Source organism: Alosa sapidissima, chromosome 8 (assembly GCF_018492685.1).
Source record: "Alosa sapidissima isolate fAloSap1 chromosome 8, fAloSap1.pri, whole genome shotgun sequence".
Taxonomy (NCBI): Eukaryota; Metazoa; Chordata; class Actinopteri; order Clupeiformes; family Clupeidae; genus Alosa; species Alosa sapidissima.
This window is the reverse complement of record NC_055964.1, coordinates 29,314,577-29,342,496: the sequence shown is the minus strand read 5'-3', so window position 1 is coordinate 29,342,496 and position 27,920 is coordinate 29,314,577. Positions and strand designations below refer to the sequence as shown.

Here is a 27,920-nt window from a genome sequence, read left to right as displayed (position 1 = left end):
CTACCCCTCCCTCTGTCTCTACCTCTCCCTCCCTCCCTCCCCTCTGGCTGGTCTCCTGATGATGATAAGAGTCTGTAAAGACCCCTCCCTGCGTCAGTCTCCTCCCAACTGCAGCTATAAAAGGGACCTGCACTGCAGCTCTGAAGGCACAGACCCCCTCAACATCTGTGTGTGTTCATCTCTCTCTGCTCTTTTCTCCCTTTCTGGTGTCAGTCATCTCTCTGGTCTCCCGCACGGCTGATCTCCCGACGCTGTCATGGATTCTTTGGGCTTCGACCCCTTCTTCCCATCCTCCCACCGTCGCAGGGTGGTGCTGCGCAGCAGCGGTGGCAGCGGTGGCTACGGGGGTCCGTCTCGCTCCCGCTCCGTCTTCACCTCCTACTCCACCCCCCACTACGCGCTGACCGCGTCGTCGGGCCGCGAGCTGGACCTGGGCCAGGCGGCGCAGGTGAGCTCGGAGCTGAAGGCCGTGCGCACGGCCGAGAAGGCGCAGCTGCAGGAGCTGAACGACCGCTTCGCCGGCTTCATCGAGCGTGTGCACCACCTGGAGCAGCAGAACCGCGCGCTGGAGGCCCAGCTGCAGGCGCTCCGACAGCGCCATGGTGAGCCCACCTGCCTGCGCTCCATCTACGAGCAGGAGGTGCGTGCGCTGCGCGCGGCCGTGGAGCAGGCGCGGGAGGAGCGTCAGGCCGCGCAGGAGCGCCGTCGGCAGCTGGAGGAGGCCCTGAGGGCACTGCAGGGCCGCTACGAGGACGAGGTTCTGACGCGCCAGGAGTCCGAGGGCCGGCTGGTGGAGGCGCGTAAGGGGGCGGAGGAGGCGGCGCTGGGCCGAGCCGAGGAGGAGAAGCGTCTGGACATGCTGCTGGACGAGATGGCCTTCCTCAAGCGGCTGCACGAGGGCGAGATCACCGAGCTGCAGGCCCAGCTCCGCTACAGCTCCCAGGTCTCCGTGGAGACAGAGGTGGCCAAGCCGGACCTCTCGGTCGCGCTGCGTGACATCAGGGGCCAGTACGAACGCCTGGCGCAGCAGAACATGCAGTCCGCCGAGGAGTGGTTCCGCTCAAAGGTCAGCACTATGGCCGAGACCACGGCCCGCCACTCCGATGACATCCGTCTGGCCCGCGATGAGGCGGGAGAGTTCCGACGCCTGCTGAAAGCCCGTGACCTGGAGATTCAGGCGTGCCAGAGCCTCAACCACGCACTGGAGCAGCATCTGCAGGAGGCCGAGGACAGACAGAGCGCCGAGGTCACCAACATGCAGGTAAGAACAGACAAGGACATGCCAGCTTGCAGATATGAACCGCCAGAGACATGAAGTAAATACTGTATGTAGCATGTATTTACCATTTCCTAATGTGCAGCCAGGAAGTGGTAAATACTGTAGATGCTGATAGGGACCACTGCAGACATGTCAACTTGCAGGTAGGGACCACTAGAGCCACATGATAACTATGATAGACATGCCAGCATACAGGTGGGGAAAGAGTGGCAGACTGCAGAGAGTTGGGAATGACTACTGAGCAGTACTTGAGTTGAGGGGGGATGAGGGGGGATGGCATCCCCCTTTGAAATAAAGATGGTCAAAATCATCCCCCTTCTAAAACGGCCATCCCCCCTTCCCATCCTCTGTGATTTTGTCAATGAATGTGGACATATTACCTCTATTTCAGCATTTAGTTTTTGCAAATATTGAATTATCCACAAACCCCTAACTTGACGGTAGGCTACGGTAGGCTTGACTGTCTATTCATTCTAACACAACCATAATGCCATTGTTTTGATGAATTCCCAATAGATATACACTACCAGTCAAACATTTGCAGAGACTTAGACATTTCCATTCCACTCCATAGACAGAATACCAGCTGAGATCATTTGCATTGTTTATTTTAATCAGGGCAGCAGATTTCAGATCACATTATGTGCTTACATAATTGCAAAAGGGTTCTGGACTGTTGTAGAAAGAAATGGCTGATCTTTAATGCAATATCTACATTGCCCATTATCAGCAACCATCCATCCAGTGTTGCAAAGGCGCATTCTGTTTACTAATCTGATATCATTTTAAAAGGCTAACTGAGAAAACATTGGAGAATATTTGTGCTTAAACAATAGTCAAAAGGGTACACTACTTGTCTCCCACCATATGCGTTGAAATCAGCACAAATGATCTGTCCCTAAATGTTAAATCCACCCCCCCAGAATTTTTTTTACATCTCGAGTACCGCTACTGTGTGTGTTTGTGTGCGTGTGTGTGTGTGTGTGTGTGCGTGTGTGTGTGTGTGTGTGTGTGTGTATGTGTGTGTGTGTGTGTGTGTGTGCGCACGTGTGTGTGTGCGCGCGCCTGTGTGTGTGTGTGTGTGTGTGCGTGTGTGTGTGTGATATTGGGGGGCTTCAGAGGTCAGCTCAGTGCAGGACGAGTTCTGCATCTTGTTTACTTTATTGTTACTTTATCTCTCTGTTTTGTCATATTTCCATCTGTCCATCTTTCTCTCCTTCTCCATCTCTGTCCATCCTCGTCCCCTCTGTGTCCCCACCAGGACATGATTGCCCAGCTGGAAGATGAGCTGAGGAGCATGAAGAACGAGATGGCACGCTACCTGAAGGAATATCAGGACCTGCTCAACGTCAAGATGGCTCTGGACATCGAGATCGCCGCCTACAGGTCAGTCATGCGCCACAGTCCATCAGGAAAGAAACTCTTTGTGTTTAGTAGAGTTTCTGATAACAACCAGTGAAAAACTCACAAGCTCTGTGAACTTGTTTGTGAGAATGTTTTACATCTGCTGTTTCTGAACGTTCTCCCTCTCTCCCTCTCTCTTTCTCTCCTACACACACTCTTTCTCTCTCTCTCTCCTTCTCCTTCTCTCTCTCTCCCTCTCTCTCTCTCTCTGTCCTACAGGAAGCTGCTGGAGGGGGAGGAGACACGCTTCAATGTGGGTGGAGTCGGGGGCATGTCCAGCGTCTTCTCACACACCATCTCATCCACACCCTCCTTTGGCCGGCCCATTTTCTCTGTGCAGGCCAGCCTGAGCTCTGGCGCCCCCTACCTGCTGGGAACGCGCCTCCTCAGCTCCTCTCTCTTCAGCGACGACCTGATAACGCCCAGCCAGGCTCAACAGGCCGAGGCCAGCCCAGCGAAGGAGGAGGAGGAGGAGGAAGAGGAGAAGGAGGGAGAGGAAGAAGAGGAGGAGAAGGAGGAGGAAGAGGAGGGAGGAGATGAGGGAGAAGGCGATGAAGATGTAAAAGAGGAGGAAGTGGGAGAGGGTGAGGAAGAGGCACAGGAAGTGAAGGAGGGAGAAGGAGAGGGTGAGTGACAAAATCTCATGTGCATCACACGAGTGATCCTCTCATACCTCAGACATCATCTACGAGTGTTATATTCACAGATCTCATATATTCATCTACGAGTGTTATTTTCACAGATCTCATATATTCATCTACGAGTGCTTTATTCACATATCTCATACACTGATCTATGACCTCATACATTAAACATGTAATTAGACCTCATACATTAAACATGTAAATTCCCTCACAGCACCAAAAGTCTCATCATGTTCTGTGTTTATATTTATGAGTGAACAAACAAACAAATATCATGAGACCCCATCCATGTTAAGTCTAAGAGTTCCATGAGATGATATGACATGGAATGACTGGGTTTAAAGCACTTTGTGTTTCTTTCCCCAACAGAGGACGCAGGTGGTGAGGAAGAGGAGGCAGGAGAAGAGGAGGAAGATGCTGAAGGAGGAGAAGAGGGAGAGAAGGAGGGAGGAGAGGAGGAAGAGGGAGGAGATGAAGAAGAGGAGGAGGAGAAAGGAGAGGACAAGAAGAGTCCAGAGGAGGAGAAGAAGAGTGAAGCAGAAACTAAACCAAAGAAAAAGTAGACCAGATGCAACCAGACCCACGGTGCTAAGTGACTTTAATGAATGGCATCTCAACACATCTCTCCTAAACACTCGCGTGCACACACACACACACATGCACACAAAAATACACACACATACACACACACACACACTCACAGACACACACACACACTGCTGTCATCATTATGAATGTCCAACTCCAAATGCAAACCAACATTGTGGCTGTAAGCAAGAACCCTACCAGGAGCTGGTGCTGAGTGTATGCATGGACCTCCAGTGTGTGTTTGTGTGTGATGGTTTCATTTGTCTACGCAACAACTGTTAGCTGTGAGTAAGAGTGTGACTGCTTGTTCTGTGTGTAAAGAGGCTGAGCAATCCCCCAGGCAATGCAGTTAGCTTACGAGTTTGGAGCCAAAACCTGCCTGTAACCTTAACACAAGTGTGCTTAAAACATGATCCAAATGCCTTAGAATCCTTCAGAAAGGGACCATGATGATGTACAAATAAAGTCTTAAACTGCTTCACTTCACTTTGCTCCAAGTGTCATTATGAATGAATGAAGTGAGTCAGTTCACTAGTTCGTCCATTGAATTGCTTTACACTGAGTACTGAGAATAAGCATATTTGGCTTGGAAGCAGGCCGTGGTCGTGGGATTGCAATAATGGAGTTCACATGCTAGTGATGTCTGCTGACACCCCCTATAGATAAGGGGTAATATGAGCTGATATCCCCTATAGATAAGGGGTAATATGAGCTGATATCCCCTATAGATGAGGGGTAATATGAGCTGATATCCCCTATGATATCCCCTATAGATAAGGGGTAATATGAGCTTATATCCCCTATAGATAAGGGGTAATATGAGCTGATATCCCCTATAGATAAGGGGTAATATGAGCTGATATCCCCTATAGATAAGGGGTAATATGAGCTGATATCCCCTATGATATCCCCTATAGATAAGGGGTAATATGAGCTGAAATCCCCTATAGATAAGGGGTAATATGAGCTTCGAGCTAATAGGGAAATGGAGAAAGGGAGACGGCTTTGCAACTCCAGAGCTTGATGTAGTGAGCAGGTAAGGAGGGTTTAATGATCTCCTACAAATGGAAGTTGGGTGAGTGATGGCTGTCAATCAAACCTAAGGGCTCCTCCTGAACTTTGTATATAAAACATAATTTGGTGTTATGGCATGTGACTCTCAAGGCTAAACACTGACATTACTTCAAAGATAAACTGGTTGCCTCAAAAAGCTAAACTTAAAAAGACAAATTATAAAGACCAAAGACCATATTTGGAAAAGAATAGCTGTTTGAATAGCTTATTTGGGTTGGCTAATGTACATTATGAATAAGCCCATATAACAATATAAAGTTGGTTAGTTAGCAAGCTAATTATGCTAACATTGAATGTTAGCTACCAGGCAAGTTTGTTGTCAACATCAGGAAATTGAGGGCGAATTAGTTTGATGGAACTGTGTTCAGCTGAATCTCATCTGATTTTAAAATGAATGTGTAATGTGTAACTGCTAGTGATTTCTCCCATTGACTCCCACTGCGTGCTGTTAAAATCTCCTGGAACCTAGAGCGAACAAGAGCACGTAAGCCAGACCGGACTTCAAATCGCGCGTGCATCTGAGTTTAACACGCACACAACGGAGAGGGAGAGAGAGGGGAGTGGTGCGTGTGTCCCTGAAGCGCATCCAAGACAGAGAGCATCCTGGTCTGTTTTGCTAAATCAACCAATCAGTTTTCAGTGTAGGAAGGCTTATATCTCTTATTAACTTAATTAATCAGTCAGTGTATCTAGGAACAGGAGCGTTATGGCAGAGTCAGTGCCCCTCAAAAAGGAACATTTAAGACCCATTTCACATCAGACTACACAAAAGTGTACCCAATTGTTTCATAAGAGTAGAACATAAGTCTTGCACACTGCACTGTTTGTAACAGTGACTTTAGCATTGCTCACGGCGGGTTAAATGATTGCAAAAGACTTGTTGAGGTGAGTTTAACAAGTGTAATTTCATTTGCATATTACTCAGGCCTATACTAGATGGCTAGTTGCCAAGGCTACATGAAAAGGCCAAACTACCAAAATCTAAATATTTTACTATCACAATTTCTATCAATAGGCCTTCCTTATTTGGTGTACTGACTAGACATTATCGAACAAACATCTGAATTTCAGTATCTAAGTAGGTTAGGTTGGGATGTCTGCTATACATTGTTGACATTACTGTTAAAATGCACTTCCAGTATAGTGAGTATCGGCAAAACCGTTTATCATTTTTATGTTGAGGTGGTGGGGGTGTTGTCGGCAGCTGCTAAAAGTAACTAATAAAGTAACATGTAATCGAACTTAGTTACTTTTAAAATCAAGTAATCAGTAAAGTAACTAAGTTACTTTTTAAAGGAGTAATCAGTAATCAGATTACTTTTTCAAGGTAACTGTGGCAACACTGTAAGTGACATAAAATGTTTTAGCCTAAAAAATGTGTGGCATCGCTTAGAGCACAAAGTGTCCTTTAAATTAACTACAAAGTGGCCTTAAAATAAATGTCATCTATCAACAATAACACCTGTGTATGGTATCTGCCATTACTTGTTGGGGCAGCTGTGGCCTACTGGTTAGCGCTTCGTACCTGTAACCGGAGGGTTGCCAGTTCAAACCCCGACCAGTAGGCACGGCTGAAGTGCCCTTGAGCAAGGCACCAAACCAGGCTCGGAATGGTAATCTGTACAACCGGGCAAATGCTCGGTGGGCCGGTGACCTCCGGGGGATTTAAAAAAAAAAAAAAAAAAAAGTTATTTAGCCTATTTGCGGCCCGTCATGTAGACCTAGGCCTAGCCTATAAATGCAGTTGCATCCATTTGGATTGGTGGGTGACAGGTCAATCATTTTAGCCTCTTCATGACAGGTTCAGTGTGTGTTACGATCGCGCCCCCCTGCCCCACCCCTCAAGTGGATTTGTCCAAGCAGCCGCTTGGTTTGTGGGGAAATATAGATTAGTCCATGCTGGTATTCTAGGCTCTAAAAGTGCCCTCCGCTGGCTGGTGTTCACATCATCGCAGTTTAACCGTAAACAGCAATCAGAGGTGTCTAGTTTTATTCCATAAATATATTGTTTTTATAGACGTTAGTTGCACGCGCTACCAAGAGCTTCCATTTACTGCACCATGTAGGCTACTGTAGTGCGGTTTGTCTGTCAACATAAAAAAAAACTCCGGGTAGCCTAGAATTTTCGCACAATTTGGTGTAAAAGTGTAGCACAGGTTAAAGAAAACCTATTCATGTTTGGACTCAAAAGGAACTTCAAAGTATTTCCCATATAGTAGCCTTTTAGCTCACAACGACAGTGAAAGTGAAACTTGGAAAGTGGAAGTCTCTCCACCGAGTGTTACATTAGATGCACAATCAATCGCGAGTCGATGCACGTAAAAAGTATCAACTGGTAGGTTAGTAACGAAGGTAGCCTAATTTTGCAAAATGTGATGACGGCACACAAACTTGGGCAAAAACGTTTAGTATACACTTGTGGTGATAGCCTACAGTTAATGTGAATCGCTGACTATAACCAAATAGGCATAAAGGCTGTAGTTGTGTTTCTACAACATGTTGGCACAAATCGTAATTTCTGTCAACTATGACGATCTCCATGTATGTTCAGTAGCCTATATTTTTCATTTAGTCAAGCAGTGACATGTGGTTTAATGTATGGGGTAACATGACGTGAGACAGACAGAAGATGAGCATATCTTTAGTAGCCTATCCCTGAATCCTGTCCCTCTCAAATCACTTTAAAATGGTGTGATTAGCAACCAGAATTTAAAAAAAAAAATCCCGGAGAGACCCCCCGGACCCCCGTGTTATTGTGATTATAATAACCTATAGGTCCAAATCTAAATGTTTGGGTTCAGTTTATGAAGTGTTGCATGATACTGTGTGTTTGTTATTTATGGGGGGGAATCAGGGGGGGATTTTGGTATCGGTGGGCTTGTGTGTGTGTGTGTAGGCTATGTGTGTGTGTGTTTGGGGGGGGGGGGTTCGGTCCAGTGGTGGGCCGGTCCAGGAGAAAATTGTCAGGGCCGAACTTTGTTCCCAGTCCGACCCTGCACCAAACCCCTCACTGCTCCCCCCAGTGCCACTGTTGTTGCAGGCAGCTCACTGTGCCGGGATTAGTGTGTGCTTCACCTCACTGTGTGTTCACTGTGTGCTGAGTGTGTTTCACTAATTCACGGATTGGGATAAATGCAGAGACCAAATTTCCCTCACGGGATCAAAAGAGTATATGAACTTATACTTATATACTTGTTTCTGGTTAGATCAGGTAAGTAAAACATCACAGTATCACATTCAGTTTATGGCCACACTAGATTATTTAGGGCATGTAAGGGTCACTCTTAGTTAATAAGTTAAATAAGTTTTTTTTCACTTATAAGCTCACAAAAGTTAAGCAAATCATCTAATTTGTTTAAGTTGATGTTACAATTAGTCTTGACAGAAGTGAGATCTGCTGGAGTAATGATAACTTTATTGTACTTAGATTATCCACACTGTTAAAGGATAGAGTTATGTCACTAAATTGTTTGTCAATGTTATATGATAATTGAATTAGTAAAAATGAGTAGAAACCCAAAGGTCACTGAACACGTGCAGACACAAATATCCCCCTATCAGAGACACACACACACCATGCTTGGAAGATCTGTATTGCTTTATTAAGGCAATGGGTTTTCCATATTGCTCTGGAGTTGTAAACAGCAGTGTTTGTGTTTGTGTTTGTATGTTTCACAGCTGAGCGTTCCGGGCTTGCGGCGCGATTAAGGCGGGAAGCGTAGAACAGCCGGCAGGTCAGTGGTCACCGACACGTTTGAGGGAGTCGCACCTTTGGGACTTGACGGAGAGTTTGCGCCTTTGAGATTTATCACTAAATTGAATGTGCCTCTGGCTTCATATTAGCGCTCATATAGCTCCTGTCCCTGACACTGCCCAAATCTCCCTCACCATCCTCAGCATTACATGCAGTTATAGTCTCTTGCTGTGGAGCTTGTCTTAGTGGTTTTGACTCTTTGTTTACTCTCGCCCTTCTCTGAGTTTACTTCTCCTTCACTTCTTTAGCGGCTGGGGCAGATGTCTTTCCTGCTTTTTTGGCGGTGGTTTTGGAGTCTTTGACCTCCTCTGCTGGCTTGCTCTTCTTGGCAGGCTTGGCCGCCACCTGGTCTTCATTGCTGATGGTTTCTTCAGTGCGGGTGAGGACCTCCTCCTCTTTGGGGCTGCCAGGAGTCTTGGGGGGACTCTTCTGCTCCTCCTCTTTGGGGCTGCCAGGAGACTTGGGGGGACTCTTCTGCACCTCCTCTTTGGGGCTGCCAGGAGACTTGGGGGGACTCTTCAGCTCCTCCTCTTTGGGGCTGCCAGGAGTCTTGGGGGGACTCTTCTGCTCCTCCTCTTTGGGGCTGCCAGGAGACTTGGGGGGACTCTTCTGCACCTCCTCTTTAGGGCTGCCAGGAGACTTGGGGGGACTCTTCAGCTCCTCCTCTTTGGGGCTGCCAGGAGTCTTGGCGGGACTCTTCAACTCCTTCTCCTGCACCTCCTCTTTGGGGCTGCTAGGTGTCTTGGGGGGACTCATCTGCTCCTCCTCTTTGGGGCTGCCAGGTGTCTTGGGAGGACTCTTCTGCTCCTTCTCCTGCACCTCCTCTTTGGGGCTGCTAGGTGTCTTGGGGGGACTTATCTGCTCCTCCTCTTTGTGGCTACCAGGTGTCTTGGGGGGACTCTTCTGCTCCTCCTCTTTGGGGCTGCCAGCAGTCTTGGGGGGACTCTTCTGCTCCTCCTCTTTGGGGCTGCCAGGAGACTTAGGGGGACTCTTCAGCTCCTTCTCCTGCACCTCCTCTTTGGGGCTGCTAGGTGTCTTGGGGGGACTCTTCTGCTCTTCCTCTTTGGGGCTGCCAGGAGTCTTGGGGGGACTCTTCTGCTCCTCCTCTTTTGGGCTGCCTGGAGACTTGGGGGGACTCTTCACCTCCTCTTTGGGGCTGCCAGGAGACTTGGGAGAACTCTTCTGCTCCTCCTCTTTTGGGCTGCCTGGAGACTTGGGGGGACTCTTCAGCTCCTCCTCTTTGGGGCTGCTAGGTGTCATGGGAGGACTCTTCTGCTCCTCCCCTTTGGGGCTGCCAGGAGTCTTTGGGGGACTCCTCAGCTCCTCCACCTGATCCTCCTGCTTCTGCTCAGGTGCTGCTGCCTCCTTCACCTCTTTCTTGTCACCTGCCTGTTCTCCTTCCTCTCCCTCTGAGTCACTCTTTTTGTCTTTCTCTCCTGACTCCTGTGCTTCATCTTCCTCCTCCTCTTCTTCAGCACCAGCCTTTTGAGCTTTGGTACTGCTCAGTTGTGTTTCCCCAAGAGCAGACTCTTCTTCCTCTCCCTCACCCTCTTCACCTCCCTCTTCTCCACCCTCCTCCTCCTCTCCTGTAGGGGGAGTAGCGCTCAGTTTGGGTCGCTTGGAGACAGCCACCTCTTCCTCCACGGCCTCCTCCTCCTTCTGGAGTTCCTCCACTACAGCAGCCAGGTCATCGTTCAGGTCCGCCTTCTTGTCTTCCTTCTTCCCTTTAGAGGAGGTCATTGGCTGACAGTATGGGAAGGCGGGGCTTGGGAAAGAGTCAGCAAATGGCCTGAAGCGAGTCTCCTCCCCCTCCAGTAGTTTTCTGCACAGACACAGGAGGTGTGAACACACTTATGCAACACACTGCATCATTCAGCAAAGAGATTCACCTGTACAACACATGTCAACACACTGCATCATTCAGCAAAGAGATTCACCTGTACAACACATGTCAACACACTGCATCATTCAGCAAAGAGATTCACCTGTACAACACATGTCAACACACTGCATCATTCAGCAAAGAGATTCACCTGTACAACACATGTCAACACACTGCATCATTCAGCAAAGAGATTCACCTGTACAACACATGTCAACACACTGCATCATTCAGCAAAGAGATTCACCTGTACAACACATGTCAACACACTGCATCATTCAGCAGGGTGATTCACCTGTATAACACATGTCAAAACACTGCATCATTCAGCAGGGTGATTCACCTGTAGGCTGCGATCTCAGCGTCTAGGGCCATCTTGACGTTGAGCAGGTCCTGGTATTCCCTGAGGTGGTGACCCATCTCACCCTTCATGCCCTTCAGCTCCCGCTCCAGCTGATGAATCATCTCCTGGGAGACGGGAAAGAGAAGAGTCTCATCAGCAACACATCTTTCGACAGCACTAGCTTTTACATCCCGACATCTTTCAGCCAGTAAGCAACAGAATCTTTCTGAATAAAAACGGCTAGGTTCTCGCTGTTAGCACTAGCTTTTAGCTTCTGTCAATGAGTAACTTTATTCCGATCATCATAGCAACCGCCCGTCATGCCCACCAAGTTTGATGTTTTTCAATTCAATTCAATACAATATATTGCACTTATAGAGCGCCAAAACATTACACATGTATCATGGCGCTTTGTGTCTCAGAATGTAGGCAATCAGAGAAAAAAGAAAAGAAAGGAAGAAGGCCCATGGGTAACAGGGGTGAGGAAAAACTCCCTAGTATTGGAGATCTCCCTCGAGCAGATGCACGACTCAAGGGCCTGACCCATCTGCCTAGGGTCAATACAGGACAGTAAGGTCTGTATACATGACAAATGCATATGATAGTCAGGTGTAGAGAATAGGACATGGTGTTTAAAGCACCTGAGGTGAAAGTTACAAAAGGTGGGATGATTACGTATCCGGTATGATAATGCATTAATCATGATTTAGTGACAGAAAGTGCAAATAGTCCAGCGTTGGAATTGTCCAGGGGAAGGGAGTTGTCAAAGGGCATGTGGTGGGTCGGCAGACGGCCAGGGATCCGGGCAGAGTTGTCATAGGCAGGTGATGGGTCGCTAGGCTGCAGGCAGCAACAAATCAGGGGCTAGATCCTGCCTAGGTCTTGCCTTGATGGGTGACTGACTTATTTATTTATTTTATGGCCATTGCAAGATCGTATGGATGGCAATGTCAATATGTAGTATTTATATTTTATCTTTTATGTATTTATTTCATATTTCATTTATTTATTTAATTTTGTCTCAAAATAAAACATTCCATAGGCATGACAATAAAGTATATTCTATTCTGTTCTATTCTATTCTATTATATTATAATTTAGGCAGAAGCGGGTGTGCTCTCTGGTTTGTTTATACTTCCTGCATATATTTGGTGAAATAAAAGATAAAGCAAAACGGGAGCAAGTGTGCGGACATTCAATTTTTTTATTTTTTTATTGTCTGGCCCTTTTGTCCTGCACCTGCGTTTTGGATGTGCGCACCTCTACCTTAGCTACTTCCTGCATATATAAATAAATTACTATGACTATGACTATTTCTTACTAAGTTTATGCTGTTTTCATTGTATGCATATGCATATATTGTATGCATGCACACAGGGGTGTAGTGGTAAAATAAGAGGTGGGTAAACTATGAATTTTGTGATCACGATAAGGTGGACTGCGCCATGTGGTATCAGATTTTTTTTTAAAGGAATTCAGAACAATTTTGTATTGAAGGTGAAGATTATTGTCCAATGTTTATAACAATGCCAGTGGAATCACATGGTGCCTAGAGTGTTGATGATTGTACATATTGTGAATGTGGATAATACAGTGTGAATTTTGAATGTTAAAAGTTGCAATTGGTGAATAAACTCTTTTGAGAGGTAGATGAACTCTAATAAGAGGTGGATAAACTCTATTTCTGACATTTCAGAGGTGGATAAACTGCGTTTACTTCCGCTTAGCATCCACGACAGCCCTGCCTGTGCATTTTTTTTATTTTGTGCGTTTCAATATGCAGACTGATTCAACAGGATAGTGTTTTACTGATAAATGTTTAAATATTTAAATGTTAAAGTGTCGAAGTTACAATTATTTTCAATGAGCCCAAACTAACCTGGTAGCTGCCCAAGTCGTTGTTATGCCGGTCTTCGATGTAAGTCAGCTGTCTCTCCAGGGACTCTTTGGTGCCGCGGAGAGTCTCCAGTTCCACGTTCTTCACCTGCAACTGCCGGCGATAATCTGCGATCTCATCGCGGACAGTTTTGATCGCGTCCTTGTTCTGGTCTGCAGCGTCCGTGAGTTTGGCGTAGCGACACTGGAACACCTCTTCCGCCTGAAGAAAGTTTTGGGGTGAGAGACCGTTCAGCTGCTCGCGTATTTCTCGGAGCGCAGAGGTGATGTCCGTTTTACTGTATTCCCGCATGTCTACCGGGACTTGAGCCTCTTGGAGCTGCGCGAGGAGGTCGTTGACCTCTTGTTCGTGGTTACTGCGCAGGAAGTCTGCCTCATCCAGGAGGGACTGAACTTTGTTCTCCAAATCCAATTTCATCAGATCCGAGTCATCTTTTTCCTTCTTCATTTCCCGGATTGACATCTCGATTTTTTCTCTAAAGCGGGCTTCATCCTCGTAGCGGTTTTTGAGACGGTGGATGTCGTCTTCGACGTTATCGGCATCAATAATAATCTGCACTTTCTCTCTATGCAGTTGCTCGAGCGCGGAGCGGAGTTCGCCGAGCTCTTGGTCGAAAGCATCACTAAGTTGCGACTGCGTGAACTTTTTCTGCCGGAGTTCTTGGATTTCAGTCTCCAGCAGGTTGTTTTGTTCTTCCAGATACCGGACTTTATCGATATAACTGGAGAATCGGTCATTCAACCCTTGAAGTTGTTCCTTCTCGTTGTTGCACATGTGGTCACCATTGAATGCGGATGAGAGTTCCAGACTGTCTGGCGCGGTCGTGTACGCCCTGCTTGCTGGCATCTTGGTAGTTCTTTTGTAGGAGATGGACATGCACCCCGGATTTCTCTGAGACCAGGAGTGTGATCTTAGGCTGGCGGGTGGGGATGAGCGGTTGCTCCGAGTCTCGAGCATTCTCCTGCGGGATGGAGCCCCGATGACATCCATTGTGTAGCCCCGGTGTGCGTGCTCTGCGGAGATGGTGCGTCTGTCGGTGCGTCCTGACCAGATGTCGAGTGTGAGAATGCGGTGAGTGTGGGGAGATGCAGTGGACTGCTGCCCCGCTGTATTTATAGAGCCGCAGCTGCGTGTCTACATAAATCAATACAGTGATGAAGGGGAGGTTTTTTTTAAGGTCGGAGAGGCGATAAAGACAATTCCTGATGGTTGCCTGTTAATGTGCGAATGGGAAACTACTTTAGGCACCTACGAGAATGGAAGTAACTTAGTAACCTCAAATGTCACCCTTTCAACTCTTAAAAATGTGTATTTTATCAGGCAGAATGAAAAATGATGACACACTGATGTATGTATTGTATGATGTATGATGTACCTATTAATGAACCATAAACATAGTAAATCTGACCTGTAGCCTATCCTAGAAATACATTTAATTTATGTGCGTCCTGGATGTTAGTTAAGCAGTGCAAAGCAGTTCAGCAGTGATGATATTATAATGTTGGGGTTCAGGTGTGAGTTGTGGCTGCGGGAGGCTATGTTAGGGTTCAGGTGTGGGTTGAGTGACTGACATGAGCCTTATTGGTTAGGTTCAGGTTTGGGTCTGAATTTGATTCTGGGGTTCAGTTTGGTGCCAGGTTAGGGTCGTTTCAGCTCCATTGAGATGAATGAGTTAACCTTTGAAGAGGAAACACCCTGAATTCTGTTCCCATGGAAACCGCAAGCTCATGTGCTTATGGCTGTGTGTGTGTGTTTGTGAGTGTCAGTGTGTGGGTGTGGTGTGGTGTCAGGAAGTATTCAGTGGGGAAGCAGAGTCAATACAGGTGGCAGCACCTGCTGAGTCAGACCCACAAGGGGACAAGACTCATGAGGTCACGCACACACACACACACACGCACACACACACACACACACACACACACACACACACACACACACACACATACACTCCTACTAAACACACACACATACTTACTAAACACGCAAAAGACGCAAATCCAGGTGGTCATACTCACACACACACACACACACACACACACACATTTGCTAAACACACACACATGCACAACTAGATGCTGACAAAATGCAGGATGCACACACAGAGATGAGAGGAGAAAGAGAGAGAGAGTGAGCAGCTAGTGAACCATCAGCGCAGGACAGCGCATTACTCAAACTCTCTCCCGAGTCCAAATGCTCCTTCTCTGTACTCACTGACCTCTCCCTCCCTCCTCTCTCTCTCCACCCCCTCTCTCTCTTTCTTCCCCTCCCTCTGTCTCTCCCTCCCTCCCTCCCCTCTGGCTGGTCTCCTGATGATGATAAGAGTCTGTAAAGACCCCTCCCTGCGTCAGTCTCCTCCCAACTGCAGCTATAAAAGGGACCTGCACTGCAGCTCTGAAGGCACAGACCCCCTCAACATCTGTGTGTGTTCATCTCTCTCTGCTCTTTTCTCCCTTTCTGGTGTCAGTCATCTCTCTGGTCTCCCGCACGGCTGATCTCCCGACGCTGTCATGGCTTCTTTGGGCTTCGACCCCTTCTTCCCCTCCTCCCACCGCCGCAGGGTGGTGCTGCGCAGCAGCGGTGGCAGCGGTGGCTACGGGGGTCCGTCTCGCTCCCGCTCCGTCTTCACCTCCTACTCCACCCCCCACTACGCGCTGACCGCGTCGTCGGGCCGCGAGCTGGACCTGGGCCAGGCGGCGCAGGTGAGCTCGGAGCTGAAGGCCGTGCGCACGGCCGAGAAGGCGCAGCTGCAGGAGCTGAACGACCGCTTCGCCGGCTTCATCGAGCGCGTGCACCACCTGGAGCAGCAGAACCGGGCGCTGGAGGCCCAGCTGCAGGCGCTCCGACAGCGCCATGGTGAGCCCACCTGCCTGCGCTCCATCTACGAGCAGGAGGTCCGTGCGCTGCGCGCGGCCGTGGAGCAGGCGCGGGAGGAGCGTCAGGCCGCGCAGGAGCGCCGTCGGCAGCTGGAGGAGGCCCTGAGGGCGCTGCAGGGCCGCTACGAGAACGAGGTTCTGACGCGCCAGGAGTCCGAGGGCCGGCTGGTGGAGGCGCGTAAGGGGGCGGAGGAGGCGGCGCTGGGCCGAGCCGAGGAGGAGAAGCGTCTGGACATGCTGCTGGACGAGATGGCCTTCCTCAAGCGGCTGCACGAGGGCGAGATCACCGAGCTGCAGGCCCAGCTCCGCTACAGCTCCCAGGTCTCCGTGGAGACAGAGGTGGCCAAGCCGGACCTGTCGGTCGCGCTGCGTGACATCAGGGGCCAGTACGAACGCCTGGCGCAGCAGAACATGCAGTCCGCCGAGGAGTGGTTCCGCTCAAAGGTCAGCACTATGGCCGAGACCACGGCCCGCCACTCCGATGACATCCGTCTGGCCCGCGATGAGGCGGGTGAGTTCCGACGCCTGCTGAAAGCCCGCGACCTGGAGATTCAGGCGTGCCAGAGTCTCAACCACGCACTGGAGCAGCAGCTCCTGGAGGCCGAGGACAGACAGAGCGCCGAGGTCACCAACATGCAGGTAAGAACAGACAAGGACATGCTAGCATGCAGATATGAACCGCCAGAGACATGAAGTAAGTATGTAGCATGTATTTACCATTTCCTAATGTGCAGCCAGGAAGTGGTAAATACTGTAGATGCAGATAAGGATCACTTCAGACATGTCAAATTGCAGGTAGGGACCACTGGAACCACATGATGACTATGATAGACATGCCAGTGTATGTGTGTGCGTGCGCCTGTATGTGTGTGTGTGCGTGTGTGTGTGATATTGGGGGACTTCAGAGGTCAGCTCAGTGCAGGACGAGTTCTCCATCTTGTTTACGTTATTGTTACTTTATCTCTGTTTTGTCATATTTGTCCATCTTTCTCTCCTTCTCCATCTCTGTCCATCCTCGTCCCCTCTGTGTCCCCACCAGGACGTGATTGCCCAGCTGGAAGATGAGCTGAGGAGCATGAAGAACGAGATGGCACGCTACCTGAAGGAATATCAGGACCTGCTCAACGTCAAGATGGCTCTGGACATTGAGATCGCCGCCTACAGGTCAGTCATGCGCAACACAGCAGTCCCATACAGGGTGGTAAACACCAGTGCAAGGTCCATCAGGTCAGAATCTCTTTGTGTTTAGTAGAGTTTCTGAAAACAACCAATGAAAAACTCACAAGCTCTGTGAAGTCTATGAAAATGTTCCATAGTATTCTAAAACTCTTCTCTCCCTCTGTCCTTCTATCTTGTTCTCTCTCCCTCTCTTCTCTCCCTCTCTCTTTCTCCCTCTCTCTTTCTCTCCTACACACACTCTTTCTCTCTCTCTCTCTTTCTCCCTCTCTCTCTCTCTCTGTCCCACAGGAAGCTGCTGGAGGGGGAGGAGACACGCTTCAATGTGGGTGGAGTCGGGGGCATGTCCAGCGTCTTCTCACACACCATCTCATCCACACCCTCCTTTGGCCGGCCCGTCTTCTCCGTGCAGGCCAGCCTGAGCTCTGGCGCCCCCTACCTGCTGGGAACACGCCTCCTCAGCTCCTCTCTCTTCAGCGACGACCTGATAACCTCCAGCCGGGCTCAACAGGCCGAGGCCAGCCCAGCGAAGGAGGAGGAGGAGGAGGAGGAGAAGGAGGAAGAGGAAGAAGAGGAGAAGGAGGAGGAAGAGGAGGGAGGAAATGAGGGAGAAGGTGATGAAGACGAAAAAGAGGAAGAGGAGGAAGAGGGAGAGGGTGAGGAAGAGGCACAGGAAGTGAAGGAGGGAGAAGGAGAGGGTGAGTGACAAAATCTCATGTGCATCACACGAGTGATCCTCTCATACCACAGACATCATCTACGAGTGTTATATTTACAGATCTCATATAGTCATCTATGAGCAGGGTTGGGTAGTAACGGATTACATGTAATCTGGATTACGTAATCAGATTACAAAAATCAAGTAACTATAATCAGCCCAGATTACAATAAAAAAATTGTGTAATCAGATTACAGTTACATTGTTGGGGATTACCTGATTACATTTTATCATGCAAACAATGCAACTTTTTTATGATAGCCTAGCTATCTTTTAATTTGACAAGTCTTTCACTTTTTAGACTTTTTTAAGATATAGTTAAGAACAAAAATATTTATACCCCTGGCAAATATTGATTTTCTCTTGACCAATATGTCTGTTCTTACTTAAAGGAACCATATGTAAGATTGTGGCCAAAACTGGTACTGCAATCACCTTTAAATTACTGTAGAGCAGTGTATCCCCTCCCCCCTGACTCGAGGTTGCCAACCCGGATGCCGAAACACTACTGACTTCGTGATTAGTAGATAGGTAGAGGGTGGCGCATCAGGCCAAAACACAACATGACATGACAAAACACATCAACATCAGTTGAGGGCTGCAACATCATTTTAAAAATGACAATATCCTGGCTGGACTACTGTTGTCAGTGATATAAGTATTTGAAATGAACATGATTTCTTAATGTCTAGTGACATATCAGGGCCATTTTATGATTAATTTATGATTAATACATTTCTTACATATGGTTCCTTTAAAATTACACTTGCACATGCCAAAAGGTTACAAGACAATGTGGTAAAAACATGGAATAACATGGAATGTTTTTATCTTTTTTAACATTTTTATGAAAAATTGCTTGTTCAAAATTATTTATACCCTTTTTAAACAATCACTGGAAACATCTATTTTTACCACCACAGCTCTCAAAATGGTTCATAATACCCACCAAGCCTCTTCATGTCTCCACAATGATTGTAGACTGCACCTTTTTAGCAGCAATCTGGTTTCTGAGGCAGGAACAATTATTTGCCATCACTTTGGCCTTGTGCTCACTTTTTTGACATATTGAGGTTCGCTCTAAAATGTTGATATTGTTCTCTGTTAACCATTCCTTGCCTTGTTTGGCTGTATGTTTTGGATCATTGTGTGGCTTAACATTCAAATGCTGCCTTTTGGGGCAGCCATGGCCTACTGGTTAGGGCTTCGGCTTTTGGGCTTGCCGGTTCGACTTCACTAATTCACGGATTGGGGTAAATGCAGAGACCAAATGTCCCTCACGGGATCAAAAGATATACTCACTACTAACTTACATACTATTGGGGCAGGTCTCTCGGCACACTGCCTGATCTTTTCCTCCTAATCTTAATGTAGCCTCTTGTTTTAGTGTTACTGTTTACTTTGAGAAAGTCACCAGGCCCCCCTGGTTGAAAAACATCCCAAAATAATAATTTTCTCACCCCCACAATTGAAATGGTGTCATTTGGGTTTAATGCTTCCCTTTTTTATGCCAATCTCAGGCCATGTTCCTGGGTCAAAAAAAGCGAAAGCTAAATTCTTTGTCCAGGTGTGCCTTTATAAAGGTTAAGCTGAGTTGTGCATGTTTAGAGAAGAGTGGAGAAAAAGAGAATAAGACTTCTTTCATCAATTCTGTGGTGGTGTCTTTTACTTAATGGGCATATTTATTGAAGTAATCTAAAAGTAATCCTAAAGTAATCAGATTACGTTACATGTTTTTGGTAATCCAACTGATTACGTTACTGATTACCATGATTACCAAATTACCATGTAATTTGTAGTCAGTAATGGATTACATTTCAAAGTAATCTGACCCAACCCTGTCTATGAGTGCTTTATTCACATATCTCATACACTGATCTATGACCTCATACATTAAACATGTAATTAGACCTCATACATTAAACATGTAAATTCCCTCACAGCACCAAAAGTCTCATCATGTGCTGTGTTTATATTTATGAGTGAACAAACAAACAAATATCATCATGAGACCCCATCCATGTTCAGTCTGAGAGTTCCATGAGATGATATGACATGGAATGACTGGGTTTAAAGCACTTTGTGTTTCTTTCCCCAACAGAGGACGCAGGTGCTGAGGAAGAGGAGGCAGGAGAAGAGGAGGAAGATGCTGAAGGAGGAGAAGAGGGAGAGAAGGAGGGAGGAGAGGAGGAAGAGGGAGGAGATGAAGAAGAGGAGGAGGAGAAAGGAGAGGACAAGAAGAGTCCAGAGGAGGAGAAGAAGAGTGAAGCAGAAACTAAACCAAAGAAAAAGTAGACCAGATGCATCCAGACCCACGGTGCTAAGTGACTTTAATGAATGGCATTCTCAACACATCTCTCCTAAACACTCGCGTGCACACACACACATGCACACAAAAACACAAACACATAAACACACACACACACACACACAAACACACTCACACACACACACACACACACACACACACTGCTGTCATCATTATGAATGTCCAACTCCAAATGCAAACCAACATTGTGGCTGTAAGCAAGACCCCTACCAGGATCTGGTGCTGAGTGTATGCATGGGCCGCCAGTGTGTGTGTGTGACGGTTTCATTTGTCTACGCAGGAGGTGTGTGACCTTAGCTGTGAGTAAGAGTGTGACTGCTTTTTCTGTGTGTAAAGAGGCTGAGCAATCCTCCAGGCAATGCAGTTACTAGCTTACGAGTTTGGAGCCAAAACCTGCCTGTAACCTTAACACAAGTGTGCTTAAAACATGATCCAAATGCCTTAGAATCCTTCAGAAAGGGACCATGATGATGTACAAATAAAGTCTTAAACTGCTTCACTTCACTTTGGTCCAAGTGTCATTATGAATGAATTAAGTGAGTCAGTTCACTAGTTCGTCCATTGAATTGCTTTACACTGAGTACTGAGAATAAGCATATTAGGCTTGGTAGCAGGCCGTGGTCATGGGATGACAGTAACAGAGTTCACATGCTAGTGATGTCTGCTGACACCCCCTATAGATAAGGGGTAATATGAGCTGATATCCCCTATAGATAAGGGGTAATATGAGCTGATATCCCCTATATATAAGGGGTAATATGAGCTGATATCCCCTATAGATAAGGGGTAATATGAGCTTCGAGCTAATAGGGAAATGGACAGCGGCAGCGCTATGAGTCCCATGCTTTTCCCACCAGCGGAGCTAGTTGGCTAATTCAAATGTTTGCCAACTTAATAAAAGCTGAACTCGTGTCACACTGTTCGCCAACAGCAACATCCATCTTATTTGTTTTCAAGTAGCAGGGAATTCACGCCAAACCGTTGCAACTCTGCCATCAATCATTATGTTAAGCCCACCTAACGACTATACACGATTTCATTGGCCTGATTAAGTTTCGATTTCTGGAGCTCACAAGCCAACGGAGAGTTGCTAGACTAGCCCTAGCCGCTAGGGTTGCTAGACTAGCCCTAGCCGCTAGGGGCGCGTCTAGATTTCTAGGCTAGGTAATGAGGGTTTAATGATCTCCTACAAATGGAAGTTGGGTGAGTGATGGCTGTCAATCAAACCTATGGGCTCCTCCCGAACTGTATATACAACATCATTTGGCGTTATAGCATGTGACTCTCAAGACTACTCAACACACATTACTTCTAAGATAAACTGGTTTCCTTGACATTTGAAGTAAACTTATTTGGGGAATTTCACTTATTTTCCACCTGCCCTTGAGTTAAACAATTGATTTTTACCTTTTTCCAGTTCATCTAGCCATTTTCTGAGTCTGGCGATACCACTTTTTGCTCCAGCCTAGCATAGATCATATGTTTATGACATCCTGGGGCGTAACCAGCAGTAAAATGAAGCTTAAATTGGTGCATTAAACTCTTACCAAATTGTTTTCCCGAAGTGCAGCAACAAACACATCTTTCTTGTAAATGAAGGTTTTAAATGCAGTTATTTAAATATATATAAATAAAAGTGTCTTGACTTGATTACCGTATTTTCCAGACTATAAGTCGCAGTTTGTAGTTTGGCGACTTATAGTCAGGTGTATATATCAAAATATAATTTAACATATTGTTAAATGTTAATTCCTGTTGACTTGACATTAATCTCTGCATGAACCAAGGTAACATTATCGTCTACAGCCGCGAGAGGGTGCTCTAGGCTTGTGACTCGCTGGCTTGTTATGTTAACTTAGCCTATTCAGCTTCTTCTACTTCCCATGTTCAACACAGCCAACTGCTAGCATTTTGCTAATTATTAGCATCTAGTTAACAAATTACACAGCAAAGGACAACGGCAGTTCAAACAAGGGTAAGCAAACAAACGTCTAGTCATCGTTAATATTCCACATCTGGCAGAAAGGAGACTGTGCAACCAGGAACCGACATTTTAATGTCCTTGTCACCAAGCTAACCAACATCAAGCTGGCTAAATAGTGTAGCTGAATAACTGTGCTACATTAACATACCTACACCTATTCAGCCTGTTGTTCTGTGTGCTATTGTGTAGTTGAATAACTTTACTTTCCAGATTAAATGTCTGTTCTTGGTCTTGGATTTTGTGAAATAAATGTCTAAATAACTTATAGTCCAGCACGACTTATATATGGTTTTTCCTCTTCATGACGCATTTTTTGACTGATGCGACTTATACACGGGAGCGACTTATAGTCCGGAAAATACGGTATATATTTAGTGTGGCTTCTAAAGATGTGATGGAAAAATACAAAAGGGTTCCCATGTCTGTGGTTCTCAACCGGAGTGGCATGTGGGAAAGTGAGGAGTGCCAATTTTGTGTTGCTGGCTCCGTCCATCAAGGCCTTTAAAACAATAAACTTTACTGAGCCATGACAGGTGTGATGTGTTCTCTCTTCTTAGTGCCTGTTAGGAGTCTGACTGCAGCATTTTGTAGGCTACTATTGGAAGTCTGATAGCCTAATAATCATTAAAGCAAGAAAGTGGCATTTGCCCATAACCTCTAAAACTAGGTACTTTTCAACACTGACATTCATTACAGCAATATACTGGCTCTATGTTGTAAACTTTATCATTTAACCACATAGTAGCCTTAAAGGAACACGCCAACTAATTGGGAAATTAGCTTATTCACCATCTCCCCAAAAGTTATAGTGCGATCACTTTATCACTTTTGGGTAGTTGGAACTGCCCACCTCAATGAACTGTGCTAAGCTATGCTAACACTGGGTGCTTCAGACTGACTTACTGCACGCACAGACGAGAAGGGTATGCATCTTATCTAACTGTAGCGGAGACAGTGACTAAGCTTTTTTTCCAAAATGTTGGCGTTCCTTTAAAGTAAATATCATCTATCAGTATCATCTGTTCATGGTGTCAGGTTAGATCATTTGTCAGGTTAGATCAGGTGTTGAGTGACATATCATATCCAGTTTATGGCAATACTAGAGGCCAAACTAGATTATTTAGGGTAAGTAAGAGTCATCCTAAATAATGAGTTATTTTTTTTTTTTTTTCACTTTTAAGCACACCAAAGTTAAAGGGGAACTTGGCAACTATTTCAACTTAATAAACCCGTTTAGAAATCATTTGGATGGTTAAATGACCTGTTCCGGTGAAAATGTGACATTCCCCGTTCCCCCTAGCGTCCCCAGGCAGATAACCAACCTTGCAACATTGGGACTACCATCCCGGTAAGAGAAGTGAGAAATAAGAAACTCGTTTTAAATCGTGTTTCTTACCTTGTAACATCCACATTGTTCTTCCAAACTTATGCTAACCGTTTCGCTAGCTTGTAAACAAATCCATGTGCTTTATCATGACCATTTTCCACAGTTTGAAATAGGATTATGCTCAACTTCTCCAGCAGAGGGGGAAATATAGCTTTATCTTTACTTTACTTTATATAGCTATATCTTTACAGAAATCCGTTTTGCTGGAGTAATTATCAACATTTTTAAAGGATAAGAGTAATGTCAACTAAATTGTTTAATGTCAATGTTATATGATAATTGAATTAGTAGAAATTAGTAGATATCCAAAGGTCACTGAACACATGTAGACACAAATATCCCCCTATCAGAGACACACACACACCACGATGGGAAGATCTGTATTGCTTTATTGAGGCAATGTTTTTTCCATATTGCTCTGGAGTTGTAAACAGCAGTGTTTGTGTTTGTATATCTCATAGCTGGGCGCACCGGGCTTGCGGCGCGATTAAGGCAGGAAGCGTCTGCAGCATAGCACAGCCGGCAGGTCAGTGGGGTCAGAGCAGACCAGAGGTCACCGACACGTTTGAAAGAGTAGCACCTTTGGGACATGACGGACAGCTTGCACCTTTCAGATTTATCTATAAATTTAACTCTGTCTTTGACTTCATTTGCGTCTTCCTGAAATGTTTTCTGGACTCTCCTCTCAGCACACTCACTACTCTCCCCAGAAAGCTCTGAAGTCTTATTGTGTTCATGCATATTAGCGCTCATATAGCTCCTGTCCCTGACACTGCCCAAATCTCCCTCACCATCCTCAGCATTACATGCAGTTATAGTCTCTTGCTGTGTAGCTTGTCTTAGTGGTTTTGACTTTGTTTACTCTCGCCCTGCTCTCAGTTTACTTTTCCTTCACTTCTTTAGCGGCTGGAGCGGATGTCTTTCCTGCTTTCTTGGCGGCAGGCTTGGCGTCTTTGGCCTCCTCTGCTGGCTTGCTCTTCTTGGCAGGCTTGGGCGCTACCTTGTCTCCATTGGTGATGGTTTCTACAGTGCGGGTGAGGACCTCCTCCTCTTTGGGGCTGCCAGGAGTCTTGGGGGGACTCTTCTGCACCTCCTCTTTGGGGCTGCCAGGAGTCTCTGGGGGACTCTTCTGCTCCTCCTCTTTGGGGCTGCCAGGAGACTTGGGGGGACTCTTCAGCTTCTCTTCCTGCTCCTCTTCTTTGGGGCTACCAGGAGACTTGGGAGGACTCTTCTGCTCCTCCTCTTTGGGGCTGCTAGGTGTCTTGGGAGGACTCTTCTGCTCCTCCTCTTTGGGGCTGCTAGGTGTCTTGGGAGGACTCTTCTGCTCCTCCTCTTTGGGGCTGCCAGGAGACTTGGGAGGACTCTTCTGATCCCCCTCCTGGTCATCCTCTTTGGGACTGCCAGGAGTCTCGTGGGGACTCTTCTGCTCCTCCTCCTGCTCCTCTTTGGGTCCTTTGCTGGTGTCTTCTTCTTCTTGTCCGTCAGCATCTGCCTTCTCTTCCTCCTCTCCTCCTTCCTCTTCTCTTCCCTCATCTGTCTCTTTCTCCTCTTCTTCTCCTCCCTGCTCCTCTTGTTCAGCACCAGCTTTTTGGGCTTTGGTACTGCTCAGTTCTGTTTCCTCAATCTCAGACTCTTCCTCCTCGCCCTCATCATCATCTTCTCCCTCTTCTCCACCCTCCTCCTCCTCTTCTCCACCCTCCTCCTCCTCCTCTCCACCCTCCTCCTTCTCCCCCTCTCCTTCTTTTTCCTCATCACCTTCCTCCTCCTCTCCTGTAGGAGGAGTAGCGCTCACTTTGGGTCCCTTGGAGACAGCCACCTCTTCCTCCACGTCCTCCTCCTCCTTCTCGGCCTGAAGTTCCTCTGCTACAGCAGCCAGGTCATCGTTAAGGTCCGCCTCCTTGTCTTCTTTCTTTCCTTTGGAGGAGGTCATTGGCTGACGGTATGGGAAGGCGGGACTTGGGAAAGAGTCAGCAAATGTCCTGAAGCGAGTCTCCTCCCCCTCCAGGAGTTTCCTACACAGACACAAGAGGTGTGATCACACCTATGCAGGGTGATTGACCTGTATTGACCCTTTCAACAGCATAAACAAACATGCATTCCCAAGGCATTTCTGGTGGCACAGAAAACAACATTGTGCTAATGGTAACTTGGGGACAACCCCCCATTAAATTTGACATTTTGTAGAACATTTAGTTTAAGTCTGATTAATTTTGAATTTCAAACTAGGCTTATTTGCATTGGTTTAGAACATTTCAACAGGAACACTCTAGGAACACATGTCAACACACTGCATCATTCAGCAGGATGATTCACCTGTATACAACACATGTCAAAACACTGCATGATCATTGCACTGCATGATTCACCTGTAGGCTGCGATCTCAGCGTCCAGGGCCATCTTGACGTTGAGCAGGTCCTGGTATTCCCTGAGGTGGCGACCCATCTCACCCTTCATGCCCTTCAGCTCCCGCTCCAGCTGATGAATCATCTCCTGGGGGACGGGAAAGAGAAGAGTCTCGTCAGCAACACAGGCACAAGCACTGGGCTCTCCGTTTTGTTTATACATCCTGCATAAATTAATAAATGACTATGACTATGGCTATTTCTTGCTTTCTTGAGGTCTATGCTGTTGTCATTGTATGCATATGCATATATTGTATTTTTATTCCACTTTTTTATTTTACGCACTTTAATATACAGCTTACATTGTTTACCCTAATATTTCAACAGGATAGTGCTTTACGATAAATGTTTAAATATTTAAATGTTAAAGTGCCGAAGTGTGTTACAATTATTTTCACTCAGCCCAAACTAACCTGGTAGCTGCCCAAGTCGTTGTTATGCCGGTCTTCGATGTCATTCAGCTGTCTCTCCAGGGACTCCTTGGTGCCGCGGAGAGCCTCTAGTTCAACGTTCTTCACTTGCAGCTGCCGGCGGTAATCTGCTATCTCATCGCGGATAGATTTGATCGCGTCCTTGTTCTGGTCCGCAGCATCCGTGAGTTTGGCGTAGCGGCACTGGAACACCTCTTCCGCCTGCAGCAAGTTTTGGGAGGAGAGACCGTCCAGCTGCGCGCGTATCTCTCGGAGCGCAGAGGTGATGTCCGTTTTACTATACTCCCGCATGTCTACCGGGACCTGAGCTTCCTGGAGCTGCGCGAGGAGTTCGTTGACCTCTTCTTCGTGGTTACTGCGCAAGAAGTCTGCCTCATCCAGGAGGGACTGAACTTTTTTCTCCAGATCCAACTTCATCAGATCCGAGTCATCTTTTTCCTTCTTCATTTCCCGGATTGACATCTCGATTTTTTCTCTAAAGCGGGCTTCATCCTCGTAGCGGTTTTTGAGACGGTGGATGTCGTCTTCGACGTTATCGGCATCAATAATGATCTGCGCTTTCTCTCTATGCAGTTGCTCGAGCGCGGAGCGGAGTTCGCTGAGCTCTTGGTCGAAAGCATCACTATGTTGTGATTGTGTGAACTTTTTCTGCCGGAGTTCTTGGATTTCAGTCTCCAGCAGGTTGTTTTGTTCTTCTAGATACCGGACTTTATCGATATAGCTGGCGAATCGGTCATTCAGCCCTTGAAGTTGTTCCTTTTCGTTGTTGCGCGTGTGGTCGCCGGATGAGAGTTCCAGGCTATCTGTCGAAGCGAACACTGCGGCGGACGCGGTCGGGTACGCCCTGCTGGCTGGCACCTTGGTAGTTCTTTTGTAAGAGATGGACATGGACCCCGGATTTCTCTGAGACCAGGAGTGTGATCTTAGGCTGGCGGGTGGGGATGAGCGGATGCTCCGAGTCTCGAGCATTCTCCTGCGGGATGGAGCTCCGATGACATCCATTGTGCAGCCCCGGTGTGCGTGCTCTGCGGAGATGGTGCGTGTGCCGGTGCGTCCTGACCAGATGTCGAGTGTGAGAATGCGGTGAGTGTGGGGAGTGCAGTGGACTGCTGCTCCGCTGTATTTATAGAGCCGCAGCTGCGTGTCTACATAAATCAATACAGTGATGAAGGGCAGGTTTTTTCAAGCTGGAGAGGTGATAAAGACAATTCCTGATGGTTGCCTTTTAATGTGCGAATGGGAAACTACTTTAGGCACCTACGAGAATGGAAGTAACTTAGTAACCTCAAAGCATGTCACCCTTTCAACTCTTCAAAATGTTTGTTTTATCAGGTAGGCTACTAGAAAGTATAAAAAATGCTAAATTAAAATGTATCACATACATTTATTTTTTGAGTTACTTATGGTGTGAAATGATCCAGAAACAGAAACACGGTCTAAGAAGACTGATGATAGCTCACTGCTGAGAAATGTCAGAATAAAACAAAATAACGAAGGAGGACTCCATGTGCATAAATGGCCCACTTCCAATGAGCAGAGAGCCCACACTTGACAGCTAGTTAGTTCTGATCAATAATACTAAGCCATTTCATTTGTATAATGGATTGCCTTTAAGCACACCCGGTGTCTGGAGTGCTGATTTAGAATATCAGATAGTAGCAGTACATACCACACAGTTTGTATCAAAGATTCTTGAGCGGAGGTCTGTTCTACAATCTTTGGTTTGTATGCTAAAAGCACCAGCTCTGGGGTAT

The 27,920-nt window shown here is 46.8% G+C and overlaps 4 protein-coding genes across 9 annotated transcripts in view; 2 read left to right on the top strand and 2 right to left on the bottom strand.

The window, feature by feature from the left end:
- The window catches only part of LOC121714945 (tripartite motif-containing protein 16-like), a 1,397,702-nt gene that overhangs the window by 1,268,845 nt on the left and 100,937 nt on the right, over positions 1 to 27,920 (bottom strand). The window lies entirely within an intron of this gene.
- On the top strand, positions 257 to 4,401 carry LOC121714983 (neurofilament light polypeptide-like). Its single transcript, XM_042100261.1, has 4 exons — positions 257 to 1,261; positions 2,541 to 2,665; positions 2,903 to 3,309; positions 3,697 to 4,401. Exons 1-4 carry the CDS (start codon positions 257 to 259, stop codon positions 3,888 to 3,890), a joined length of 1,731 nt encoding a protein of 576 aa, XP_041956195.1. The 3' UTR covers positions 3,891 to 4,401.
- Positions 8,569 to 27,250, bottom strand: LOC121714935 (neurofilament medium polypeptide-like). Of its 5 annotated transcripts, none has more exons than XM_042100177.1 (4): positions 26,149 to 27,250; positions 25,699 to 25,823; positions 24,375 to 25,344; positions 8,569 to 9,400 (listed from the first exon to the last, which is right to left on the bottom strand). In XM_042100177.1, the coding sequence occupies exons 1-4, from the start codon at positions 27,166 to 27,168 to the stop codon at positions 8,969 to 8,971; spliced, it is 2,547 nt and encodes an 848-aa protein (XP_041956111.1). In that variant the 5' UTR covers positions 27,169 to 27,250; the 3' UTR covers positions 8,569 to 8,968. The 5 variants fall into 5 exon arrangements, with proteins under 5 accessions (XP_041956111.1, XP_041956110.1, XP_041956109.1 ...); XM_042100176.1 differs by lacking the exon at positions 24,375 to 25,344 and having other exon boundaries at positions 8,569 to 9,133; positions 9,224 to 10,565; XM_042100175.1 differs by lacking the exon at positions 24,375 to 25,344 and having other exon boundaries at positions 8,569 to 9,181; positions 9,272 to 10,565.
- On the top strand, positions 15,330 to 20,465 carry LOC121714985 (neurofilament light polypeptide-like). The gene is made up of 4 exons (XM_042100263.1): positions 15,330 to 16,377; positions 16,778 to 16,902; positions 17,206 to 17,612; positions 19,767 to 20,465. The coding sequence occupies exons 1-4, from the start codon at positions 15,373 to 15,375 to the stop codon at positions 19,925 to 19,927; spliced, it is 1,698 nt and encodes a 565-aa protein (XP_041956197.1). The 5' UTR covers positions 15,330 to 15,372; the 3' UTR covers positions 19,928 to 20,465.

Coding starts and splice junctions, on each gene's coding strand:
- LOC121714983 (XM_042100261.1), top strand. CDS start 257: ATGGATTCTTTGGGCTTCGACCCCTTCTTCCCATCCTCCCACCGTCGC. Junction 1,262..2,540: donor CCGAGGTCACCAACATGCAG/GTAAGAACAGAC, acceptor TGTCCCCACCAG/GACATGATTGCCCAGCTGGA. Junction 3,310..3,696: donor GAAGGAGGGAGAAGGAGAGG/GTGAGTGACAAA, acceptor TTTCCCCAACAG/AGGACGCAGGTGGTGAGGAA.
- LOC121714985 (XM_042100263.1), top strand. CDS start 15,373: ATGGCTTCTTTGGGCTTCGACCCCTTCTTCCCCTCCTCCCACCGCCGC. Junction 16,378..16,777: donor CCGAGGTCACCAACATGCAG/GTAAGAACAGAC, acceptor TGTCCCCACCAG/GACGTGATTGCCCAGCTGGA. Junction 17,613..19,766: donor GAAGGAGGGAGAAGGAGAGG/GTGAGTGACAAA, acceptor AGGAGGCAGGAG/AAGAGGAGGAAGATGCTGAA.
- LOC121714935 (XM_042100172.1), bottom strand. CDS start 27,168: ATGGATGTCATCGGAGCTCCATCCCGCAGGAGAATGCTCGAGACTCGG. Junction 25,824..26,148: donor ACGACTTGGGCAGCTACCAG/GTTAGTTTGGGC, acceptor CCCGTCCCCCAG/GAGATGATTCATCAGCTGGA. Junction 10,566..25,698: donor GCTGAGATCGCAGCCTACAG/GTGAATCATGCA, acceptor GTGTCTGTGCAG/AAAACTACTGGAGGGGGAGG.